Below are 11,945 nucleotides of genomic sequence, written 5' to 3'. Positions count from 1 at the left end.
TCTAGCCTATTTCTGAAAGGTGAATATACCTCCCCACACTGAAACCAGCTAGAGATTGCTCTACTCCTGCCCTGAGCCTTTATACTAAAGAAGCTCCAGTGCGTCACCAGTTTCCCAGAAGCAGCTGAGGCGCAAGAGTATGTTCCTCTAAGGGCAGCAGGTGTTATGAAGCAAAGCCTAGATTCAGATTCAGGTAGCTGGCTACAGGTGCCCACTCCAAACCATGGGCTGGGCAGGAAATAGAAGCACGGCCAGAATAAGACCTCTGTCCACACAGTTTCCTCTCCTTTGGTGGCTTTGAGACCACTGTCGGCTGTGATCAGTAACTTGGCTCACACAGTGCTGGGCTTCTGCTTGAGTGCAAAAGCCACGTGTTGATGCTCCTTCCCGGGAACCTTGGAAAGTGGGACTAGCTTTCCTGCAGATGATAATCACTCACATCATGGGCAGCTTGTCTCTTGAGGAGGACTACTCAGAATGCTAGGATGGAGAGGGTGAGGGAGGCTGTACATTTAGAGAAGAGTCAAGTGACTCATCTTCTGAAAGTCCCCTAGATTTTTCACATCAGCATCTCCTGTCTGTGGTGGGCGGTAGAAAACTGTCTTTCCCCTGCGCAGGGGGGAGGGTGCTTTGCTCATGGGTCTCACTTCTCTTCTTCCTCCCCCTGCAAATGATCACAGATTGGAAAGTTCTTCAAAGGAAATGGCTGTTCTTGTGACCCCAAGTCCTGGAGATGAAGCACTTCTGGTTACAATGATTCAGCAAGAAACCACGCCCCACCAGAGCTATCCCACCATGCCCAGGTCCTGGGGCTCTACTTGCCAAGCACTTCTGTTCTGTCAGCCTTGGCCCACTACATGCTACTCTTCACCCACCCAACCATGTGGCTGGCTTTTCTGCTTGCCCTCTGCTGCCCAACTTCCGACATCCATGGGGCACACACGCCAGGTAAGAGAAGGGTCATCTGGCTCCATCCCAGGGTACTGTCCTGTCTTGTGGTAGTGGAGGGATGGGGGCCCTGGCCTGATAGTCTTGCATCTTTCCAAGGACACTCTTGGAGGTCTGGGGAAAAACCCTGGCAAGGGGCTCTGAGTCCTTGCAACAGCTACTTCCAAGTAGAGCAGACATCAGGGATTATGCATGACAGCAGCCATGGGGAAAGCTGTTCAAGGGTCTCAGTCAAGCAGCCGATATCTGACAGCTTTACTTTCCTGCCTGTGACCCCAATAAGATACTTATCCTTCCCACAGTCAGCATGTTGGTGGCCAGTGAAGGGTGGAGGCGGCCTGTGTTGGAAAGTTATCTGATGGGCTAGCCACCAGCCATGAATGTCTGTTTCCCTACAGGGAGCTGGATGATGTTTGCCTCAGCAAGCAGATTTAGCACATAGATAGTTTGATGGCCCTGCTTCTAACAAACAAGAAAGCTGATAACTGACCAGATGAAGACAGCATTTAGCCATAAGGCTTTTGTCACTCTTCCTCTTTTAAACAAGCTGGATCTGGTCACAGGTTACCAAGGCAGGGTGTTCAGGGAGGCACAGTCAAAGAAAATAATACCCAAAAGACACCAAGGACATGGGATCTCCCTTCACAGAAAACCAGGTACCAAGAAGTAAGCAATAGCGTCAGAGGAGGGCACAGCCTCAGAACCCAAGACCTGATGAGGATGCTATGATTGGGCGCTATGGAGAAGGGACAAGGACACAGAGGGCAGCTTCTGCTCTGATAGAGGGACGAACCACAGCAGCTCAGGGGGTGGTTGGCAACGGGCAGTTAACTGGTAAGAGAAGAGAGGCAGCACTGAGCCTAAGTCAGGCCACGGACCCTGCCTCCCACTGTTCTGCTCCCTGAGAGCACTCGTGCTTGCTAGGAGGCCCTTCCTGGCCTCCCTCCTGTCCCTTTGTCCCGGTTGTCCAGAGAAAACCTTAGGCAGAAGCTGGGTGTTCATGCTGCAAAGCCCTGTAGCCTATGTGAGAGATCAGGGGAGAGCACTGGTGCTGGCTGTCTCACCAGCCTTGGGCTTTCATTTTTTTTTGTACTCAGTTTTGAAGACGTTGTTCTTGTCTTCTCTGGGGCCTAACTGAACACAGTGAGAACATTCACTGCGTGACAGTTAATGCCATCAGACAGCCTCTGGAGAGATATTGGAAGACTGCCAGTTCCCTGTCTCTACCATGTTACCTTCCTGCTAGTGTGCGGGCTGAAAGGCATCCTGCCTATTCCTCCTGTCCTCAGCAGCTTCTCTGGGCCACCTCCTTCAGGCCTCTCTGCCCAGACCCAGTGAGCACCACCTTCACCTTCACACAGAAACCTGAGAACACAGCTCCCCCACCCCCCCCCCCCCCCCCGGTGATTTTTTTTTTTTTTTTTTTTTTTTTTTTTTGTAAAGACAGGGTATCTTTGTGTCGCCCTAGGTGTCCTGGAACTCACTTTGTAGACCAGGCTGGCCTTGTACGCACAAAGAGCTGCCTGCCTCTGCCTCCTGAGTGCTGGGATTAAAAGTGTGCACCACCACCGCCCAGCTTAGCTGACGGTTCTTGAACTTCCTTCAGCCTGCCTTTGAAAAGGCCAATAACTGTTCCTGTCTTAGTTAAGTGGCTCAGTGATGACACCCACAAAGTGCTTGGAGGCCTGGGTGCTCCCAACAGTGATGACCCTTGCTTGCAAATCTATGGTCAGGTCCTTGCTCTGCTGTGCTAATGGACCCCACCTCTACACACTGGGGTACCACCCTTCCTGATGCTTCCAGTAAGGGCCTCAGCTGCAAGATGAGGTACTCACATGGCCCCTCTCTCAGGATTCAAACAGCTGGGAACCTGGGCCCCTGATGGTGTGTACACACACACACACACACACACACACACACACACACACACACACACACACACAAAACCACCTTCCCTACAGGGATACTGAATATGTCTGATCTGAGCACATGGCTTCACTCTGCCTAGGAGTTAAACTGCCTATCCCTACATGCAGGGCCAGAGCAGTATCCCCAGTTTTCAGCATTTAGGAATTTGCCACATTCTTTGCCTCTGCCTCTTTGCTGTTGGTGAGAATGGGAAGTCTTCTTTCTCAACAAGGATCCCCTGCTGGCGGTCACCCTCTGCCTCACCCCTGCTGGCGGTCACCCTCTGCCTCACCCCTGCTGGCGGTGGCGTCACCCTCTGCCTCACCCCTGCCTCACCCCTGCAGGGCTTGCAGAGGAGGCTTTGTTTGCTTGGGCAAGAAACCTGCAGCGCTACAAGCACCTGCTCCCATAGCAAGGGCCAGGAGCATAACTAGGCCTGGGTATAATGGATTCCCACAGAAGGCTCTAGAAGCTGGTGCAGGTTGGGTCTAGGCCTGAGTGGACCACTGGCCTAGCCTATGTGTGAAGATTTCTAATGAAGAGGTTTGTCCTCAGAGAGCCTTGCTGTGGCCATATTGTACCTGCTAGGGTCCTGGATAATACTGACATTCCTGGCCCATATGAACTGGTTCATTTATTCTTAACATGAGAGGTCAGGGTCATCATCACCCCATTTACAGATGGGACATGGATACTCAGAAGGGTTAAGCAGCTTGTCAAAGCCAGCACAGCTGATGAGATCAACTGGGATTCTAACACTGGGTGTGTCCCAGTTGGTAAAGACAGAGTCAATCCTGGAAGTATCAACATCTGTGCATATGAGGAGACAAAATTGCCTCAACGAAGCCTACCCACCCTCACAGCTCAGGGCCTCAGAACCTGTAGAGCTCATGGCAAAGAGACAGACTTCAGGGACTTTTCTGGTGGAAGTGAGGGGCCCTAGGAGGTATAGAGTACAGGGGCCTCACCCGAAGCTGGGCAGAGCCTAGAATTTGCCCCATTACTTTTCTAGTCCTCAGAATCCTCTGCTTCTTCTGTGGGAACATCATAAAGGGCTGGAGCGCATGCTGGAACAGTCCAGAGGACACTGGGTAAGACCTAGCTCGAAGAGATCTACAGACCAGACCAAGTCTCAAAGTCCTACTGGACAAAAACACCAGCAGCATGCTTAGGCCATGCTTAGGAAGCCTGGAAGCAACTATCATCTGTAACTGGATCTTGTGGCTCTAGCGTGGGAGCCCTCTGCCAGGAGAGACCCTGCTTAGTCAGGCACTGATGGCTCCCTCTACTAAGAGAGGACGGGATGCCCCGAAATCCTGTGTCCCAATGACCACGGCTTTTCCTTGGCCTACATGACACCTGTAGTGGGCTGCAGTGGACTCTAGATGATGCTCGTCCTGTTGCCTGGTTCCCCTCATGCTGGCTCCAGTAAGCAATGAGAGCAGCCTTCTCTACTGCTTCAGCTGAGGTTCTCTGCTAGATAACTGCCATGCAGGGAAGGCCTCCCTCCTGGCCTGAGCCACCTCCACCTCTCATATCTGGTGTTACAGGTTCCCGTGCCAGAACACTGTGCAGATGTGCCAACAGGCCTCAGCACCCAACCCTGGGTATCACGATTCTAGAGGCCACGTGGACAGACCGCCTGCTTTAAAGGTCATGTTTAATATAAAGCTTTACTCCTTCCCTGGCCCCAGATCCTAAGACCTTCCCCACAAGTTCTCACAGAAGCCTTCCAGTAGGACTCAAACCTTCCTGCCTTCTGGTTCTGAGGTGTCTTCTACCTATATAGTATTAGATCCCAACCTCCCCCGCCCCCCGCCACCCCAGATGAAGTAAAAGCTATTTCTCTCTCCACTTCCATTGGGCCTCCATGACCATCTACTCAGTCATTGGGATACGGGAGCATCTTATCCCCAAAGGAAACTGGGGATCTACATTTGAAATAAGAACCCAGCCACAGCAGCCAGCACTGTGCAGTCTGGACAGTAATAAGCACACTATAAAAGACTATCCCATCCCCCGCTAGCCTGGAGCTTTTCATTTTCACTGCATTTAATTTTACCCCACTTAGTTATTTACACGCATGGGCACATGTGGATGACTATGGAGGTGAGAGAACAGTGCGAGAGTTCATTCTCTTCTTCCACCAGGGTCAAACGTGGGTCATCAGGCTCAGCGGCTAGCACCTTTACACTGAGCCATCGCACCAGCCTTTTTTTTCTATTTCTTTTTCCATTGCATTCTACACACACACACACACACACACAGACAGACACAGACACACACACAGACACCCACACACAGAACTTTTTTCTTTTTTTCTACATATACATTTATATTATTATACATATATACAATAAACCACATGCAGCAAGAAGAACCACAAATTATGTATGTTACATTCATAGTGTTTTGGCTATTTTTATTTGGCAACCTTGAAAAAAACATCTTTCCTATCTTGGTGAGTCTAAAATTCTGAATGTAAATCATTATCTATCATATCTCATCTTTATCAACTTAAAAGATCTATCTAGACCTAAAAACATCTTAACTCCTAAACAACTAAGCTTAATTGTAAAACTAAACTATCTGGACTTCAACCCCATCAGAGACTTGAGAAGGAATTACCAGAGTAGACAGGAAGTGCAGGTTAGTAGTTTCCAAAATGAGAAAATGACAGAGACAGTGTGCTGCCTGATCAGTCACCCAAAACTCTCTATAACATTGCCTTTATTTTAATTTTTTCCCATATGCAGCTCATCCCTGGCCATTGAAGAAAAAGTTAAAAATGAGAGAAACCCAAATTCAAGATATTAAGAACTACAAGCCACTGTAGGGAGCCAACTGGTTCACCGGTTCTTATGTTTTCCTAATATTAAAGTCCAGAGTCCACAGCCAAGGGACCAAATGCATACACCTGGCCGAGCCCTGCCCTCCTCACTTCAGCCACCTTTGTGTTAGCATGTGTTTTTTTTTTTTTATCTATTTTATTGGGGTTCTTATCGCTCTACCTGCCTAATCTACCCCAATTCCTTCTAACACCCCAACACCAGGTAGGAGAGAAAGGTTAGCGGGGAGAGAGGGCGTAGGTCTCTTTAGGCTACTTCCTGCTGATTAGGCTCATCAGGTGCCTTGGGGCAAGCCCAGTCTTCGTAGTCAGGATAACTCCAACTTCTTGTCAAGCCGCAGCAAGAGCAGCAACCAGGCACAGCAGAGGGGAGCATCCCCATCCCTCTCTGGGCTCTGGCATTTATTCCTTCTCTGGAGTCCTCAATATTAAATTATCTGCAACTGGTAAAGATCACACCCCTCTCAGAGGCCACACAAGGCAAACAGTCAGCTGCTGTGAACAATCTAAAGTAGCTCCATATCCCACACCTGGGATTAAAACAAAACATAGTAAAAAAAAAAAACAAAACAAAACCAAAAAACAATATAAAAACCATAGTTACATAACTGAGTTTTTAAAAAAAAAAAAAAAACAAAAAACAAAAAACAAAAAACTACAACTCCCACTCCACTCTGGCCTCTGGGACACTAGGAATTGGTCCTATGAAGGAGCCGAGCAAGGAAGTGACTGGATCAGGGTCTCCAGTGAGGTGGGGCCTTTAGTATCAGTTAGTTCCAAGTCCCTTAGACTGTTTCCCCATTATTTATACACAAATATGGACTCCTCGGTACAGAAAAAACAGGTCTAGATAGAAACCACCTGACCACCCTCTCACACCCACACCATACCAGGCCCTGGACCCAAAACTCAAGGGCTAACAGTCACTCAGCAAGAGGGGGAAGATCTGTGTACCAGTTCCTCAGGAGCCCTGAACAAGAGTGGCAGTCACTGGCGGTGTTTAAGGTGTACCTGAGCAGACATGGACTTAGGTTCTAAAAAAGGCCATGTAGGCAGGCACTGGGTGACAGGAACTATACTACTATACAGCCCATGGCATCTCTTCTCAACTCCAAGGCATAATGAGGATGCACACACTCAGGTGGTGGAGTGAGCAGGCGGTAGACACACAGGTGAAGGAGGAGGAGAGGCTAGGGCCACACAGCTCAGAGAACTGGGTACCACCAGGGGATGAGGCATGACCCAATGACCCAGTATTCCACCGACATCAGTGTTTTTGCCTGCTTCTTTTGTTTCTTCAGATTTTTGTTCCAAAGACTTGAACTCCATTGTGAAGCCAGGATTCCCCCAAACAATAAAGACCAATAACCCAGGAGTGCTTAACGCAGCCAGGCACAGTGTGGAAAAGTTCAACAACTGCACAAATGACATCTTCTTGTTCAAGGAGTCCCATGTCAGCAATGCCCTGGTACAGGTACGGAGCTAGGACCAGTAGTTGGCACTTCATAACAGTTTTGGGGAGCTGGGCCACACAACCCATTGCCTACAACACTGGAGCAGAAGGAGTTGTGCCGTGGCTGAGACCAGTGACACCCAAAGCTGAGCATGACAGCCTGGGACCTTTTCTTAGTAAAACCACCGAACCTCTGGCCAGAGCCCATTAGTGACAGTAAGGAATTGGTGTGCTGAGGCTGACAGAGAGGGCACATCAGTACCAATCAGAGCTGCCCTGCCATGGGCCAGGGTCTGGGTCATCTGTTGTCACTATTCCTCATCCACAGTCTACAAAGCTACTGCACTATTTTCCACCAGATCCATTCATCTTCCTCCTAGAACTGGGCCCACTCCCTTCTCACACCTACAAACCCGCTCTTCCTCCAGCCTGCTCAAGTGTCACCATCCAAAGCCAGACTTCTTGGTGATTGATTATATCCACTCAGAACTTTCCTTCCCAGGGAACCCCAGAGGGTACAGCCAGTCTTGTGTCCCATCAAGAACACATGTTAACATGCACAGCACTCTGCTAACACATAAAGTTGGCTGCAGAAGATGTGCAGTGTTTGCTGCAGCCTAGAGGGAAAGGGCTACGGAAAGCCCCAGCTCTGAGGATGACGGTTTTACAGAATTGACGTTTGTTCTGGACAACAGGGCCAGGGTGGCTTCTACAGTCTTTTGGTGACTATAAACTCTTTTAAGAGTGTAATGTTCTTTGAGAAAGGATGCTTCAGGCACACTCTGGTATGTGGCACTATCCGCACTCTAAGGACCAGCCTCAGACAGTCAGATATCTGGGCCTGAGTGTCCAAGGTCCCCCATAAGGAGGATGAGCATTATCCCTCCATACATGCTATTTGGTTAATACTGGACTAAAAGTTGAGGAACTTTCCAACTCTACAGAAACTACAAACAAGGAAAAAGAACTAAGTCATGGCTGTGTCCAAGTAGAGAAGGGTTATTTTGAAACTCAAAATAAATCTGTTCCCGTAAGAGTGGAGAAGCCAGCAGATACCATGTACGCCAACAAGCAATACATACGTCAGCAAGCTTAGCATCCATTTAAACTGCTCTGAGGGTTACTGGGGGCTGTCTGGTAGGTTGACGTGTGATGACAGATAAGAGGGAGAGGGCTGTCATCTTTACCTGTGGTTATGGCAACCCTACCCTGATATTTCTCCAGAATGCAAAGTTCTGGGCAATAAACAGCTACCTAAAAGGAACTATGAGGCACAACTAGCAGGCAAGGAAGAGAGATAGCTGAAGTCTAGTTTTGCTCATCCGCAGCTTGCCTCCTCAGTGCCCAGCTTCTCAGCACTCCCTTTACCTGCTTTAAGGCATGCTCTCCACCCAGGGAGGCAGTGAGTCCCTTGCATCTTATGCCAAGTAATCTAGTTCCTGGGCCTTTGGTTTCCTCAGGTCATCAAAGGCCTGAAATATATGCTGGAGGTGGAAATCGGCAGAACCACATGCAGGAAGACCGAGCATCCTCATCTGGACAACTGTGACTTCCAAACCAACCCTGCCTTGAAGCAGGTGAGGCAGAAGAACCTGTCTCCTGGAGTCCTGGCTCTCAGCACCCAGCTCACCTTTCAGGGCTGCAGTCCCTTCACTGCCACATACTTCCACACCTTACACCCACAGAGATATTCCCTCCCAACCATGAACACATGACAGCAGGGGGCAGACACCCTCTCAAGGGGTGAAAGGAGGTACCCTCCCACTGCTCACATGACCTATACCACCTGACTTTCACTTCCTGAGGTCTCTTTGCAGACAACGCTGTGAACTTGGGATAAGGAGACTCCAGCAGGAAAAGCTTTCAAATGATTCAGAAATATACACCACTTACATATCTAGAGCATATTATAAAATATGACGTGTGCTGTATTACTACATATGATCTCTCTACAGAGAAGAAGTTTTAACATGGAAACTTTAACATGTCCTTATTATATATGCGAAGTATATACTCTTGATTCATTCCAACTTTTAGTAGGTTTGAAGATTTTCAAAATAAATGCTGGTGATGGGTAAGGGGAGAATCCATGCACATGTAAACACTTTCACACAGTTCCCAGTGGCCCGGCACACACAAGGAGTACTAAGAGAACTGTCCTGGGTGGCAGGGTCTCTTCAGCAGCTGGGGTCCTAAGCTGAGCCCTTTTTTGTTTCAGATTCTACACTGCTACTCTGAGGTCTGGGTTGTCCCCTGGCTCCAAAGTTTTGAGGTGCCTGTTCTCCACTGCCACTGACTTCTGCCTCCTCAGCAAGACCTTGGCTGTGATAAATAGACACTCACATGCTCCCCACTCCTTACTTTCCACCCCAGCCTGGCCGTCTCAGATCCTCAGGGCCCTCTTACCAGTGACCAGACAGAAGCGCTAGTGGGTCGTGAGGTGGCTGGGACAGGAGAATATGCTACCCTCCTGGCCAGATTAACTGTCTTCACACTTTCTTCTAAAATTAATTCTTCTGGTGCTGCATGCCTAGATTCAGGATGTGGGCACAGAGAGCATCCTTTGATGGCATTGCTACAGCAGGGCAGAGCAAAGCAGATGCAGTCAACAAGGTGGTTGGTCGTGTGGGAGGCTTCTTGGCACCTGACTGCATGAGCAGATGCTGTATCCATCTCTTGTCTATTCTTAACATCTGTTGAGACCACTACTGATGGGAACGGCTTATTGTTAAGTAAAAAGCTAATCATCTAAAAGCAATACCGTGTGTGCCACCCTTTATTGGAAGCCAGGAAAGTGGGTGACCTGGTAAATTTAGTTTGTTTCCATAAAACCTAAGAAGGCTTCATGTAGTAATAAGCTGTAAGCATAAGTGTGCTGAAGACCTAAGCGACTGGCCTAGATCTTGGCATCAACAGGGTAGCAGCACCCACAGAGAACAGAGAAAACTCTGGAAGCACTTCTGAAGGGACAGTACCTGCACCCTAGTTCCCCGCTGCCATGAAGGCTAACAGTTTAGGAGTGCTCAGCGCACAGGGAGCAGGCTCAACACAGGATAGGGCCGCACCCCTCAAAGCCACCCACTGTGAGACAGAGCATACCTGGAGCCTGGATGAAGGGCTGTGGGAGGGATAGACAGGCTGTGAGGGGGTGCAGGGGTGGGGGACGGAGTGGAAGAATGAAGCGGCAACCAAGGGCTTCAGAGCACTGGGAACTTGGGAAGGACAGCAATGGAACTTGAGCTGGAAGACACATGGGGTGGAGGAGAGGGTAAACCCAGAATGGGCTGTCTCAGAGCCTTCATGCTGAGGGAACAGTGAGTACCAAAGAGCCCGAGTGGACAGAGGGGCCACTCGCTGGACTTCTTCTCTGGGCTCTCCTCAAGCTATGACTGCAGAGCAGAAAGGTGTGGTTACGTGAAAGCATTACAGACCTGATAACAAGTAAGGAAAACAGATCTGCACCCAATGTACATGTCACTCCAGGACAGCACAGTCATCTGCCTTGGCATCTTCAAATTCCCTTTAATTTTTGTCCTGACTATTTTAATTCAGGGACAGTGATAGCAGCAATGTCACAAGACACCAACTTCACTTGGCAACTTGTGAAGCAACTAAAGCCAATTCTTGAGAAAGGCCCTAGACCCCATCAGAAGCAAGTAGAGAGTCACGGGGTGTAGAGCCGGAGCCCTGAGGAGGCAGCTGTGTGATGTCCACAATAAAGCAGTATGTGAAGGGTCCCACGTCCTGGTTTCCTAAGTATCAATGAGAGAGCATCAAGTTCTGGCCTACCTGTCTCCCTTAGCCAGCCAGAACTTTACAGAGCTCAACTCTGATGTTCTAGAGCTTCCTCCAGCCACAGCACTGCACATATCCTCACCAGGCAGGTACACGGTGCCAGCTCCATTACCGCATGTTTCAGATATCTGCTTCTGTTCAGGTTAGCAACCCTTGCAGCTGGCACGTAAGCTGGCCACAGTTACTGTCCCATAAAACATCACTCTCTCCACTGCCCATGAGAACTCCTCACACCACTGTCACCCAGGCCGCCGTCTACCCTCTCAGGTGTTTTAAAAGATTCTGCTGTGCCACCAAGGTCATGGCCCAGCCCTGTGACTTGCAAACTGCAACACCCATTGCCTCAAAAGCCTTGAGAAGGCCACTTGCCTCCTGTCCAGCCTTACAGAATATGTCTCATTTATTACAACAAGGACTCCAGCTCGGTCATCTACTGGCTGTGACACTAAGCAGTCACCATCCACACAAGGCCATCCATCTCTACATCACTAAGTCAGCACATGCAAGCTGGGCACGATATAGTTCTAGCTACCCAGGAGCTGAAATAAAAGAATGGCTTGAGCCCAGGTACCAGGTACCCGAGACAGACCTGTACAACACACCAAGACCACATCTCAAAAAACATAGGTAACACAGTCTATGTGAAAAGCTCTCAAAATTACACATAACCACTCTGTGAGGGTGCTGCCCGTACAAATCTCAAAAGGCATTTCATTACACTGTCAAGCAAAAACTGGCTCTTAACAGTTTTGAAACAGTATCAAGACAAATTATTAATTACTTGGTTAATCTTATAAGCATATTAATAACTCATATTAAAGAACATTTTCTTTATGTTTACAAGAAAAGCATGCCACATATTTAAGACAACTCCCTTTAGCACTTCACCATGCCAAGTCACCAGATAAACACAGGAAATGACACTTGGGAGCTGAAAGCAACAGCTCAGTCAAAATCAAGAGTCCTTTGCTAGAAATGTAAAAAATAAAATAA

General features: G+C 48.7%; 1 protein-coding gene across 2 annotated transcripts; it reads left to right on the top strand.

Annotated features, from left to right (window-relative positions):
• The first annotated feature begins 633 nt into the window (after window positions 1-633).
• On the top strand, window positions 634-9,863 carry LOC127187482 (cystatin-F-like). 2 transcript variants are annotated; one of them, XM_051143451.1, is made up of 4 exons: window positions 634-948; window positions 7,006-7,178; window positions 8,618-8,734; window positions 9,376-9,863. In XM_051143451.1, exons 1-4 carry the CDS (start codon window positions 858-860, stop codon window positions 9,451-9,453), a joined length of 459 nt encoding a protein of 152 aa, XP_050999408.1. In that variant the 5' UTR covers window positions 634-857; the 3' UTR covers window positions 9,454-9,863. The 2 variants fall into 2 exon arrangements, with proteins under 2 accessions (XP_050999408.1, XP_050999407.1); XM_051143450.1 differs by lacking the exon at window positions 9,376-9,863 and having other exon boundaries at window positions 8,618-8,910.
• The last annotated feature ends 2,082 nt before the right edge of the window (window positions 9,864-11,945 follow it).

Source organism: Acomys russatus, chromosome 4 (assembly GCF_903995435.1).
Source record: "Acomys russatus chromosome 4, mAcoRus1.1, whole genome shotgun sequence".
Lineage (NCBI taxonomy): Eukaryota > Metazoa > Chordata > Mammalia > Rodentia > Muridae > Acomys > Acomys russatus.
The sequence above is the reverse complement of the archived record's forward strand: the minus strand, read 5'-3'. Positions and strand labels throughout refer to the sequence as shown.

Bases quoted from the DNA above. Each gene is read 5' to 3' on its own strand.
- LOC127187482 (XM_051143450.1), top strand. From the start codon at position 858: ATGCTACTCTTCACCCACCCAACCATGTGGCTGGCTTTTCTGCTTGCC. The intron at 949-7,005 runs GTAAGAGAAGGG...TTGTTTCTTCAG, and splicing joins CCATGGGGCACACACGCCAG to ATTTTTGTTCCAAAGACTTG. The intron at 7,179-8,617 runs GTACGGAGCTAG...TGGTTTCCTCAG, and splicing joins TCAGCAATGCCCTGGTACAG to GTCATCAAAGGCCTGAAATA.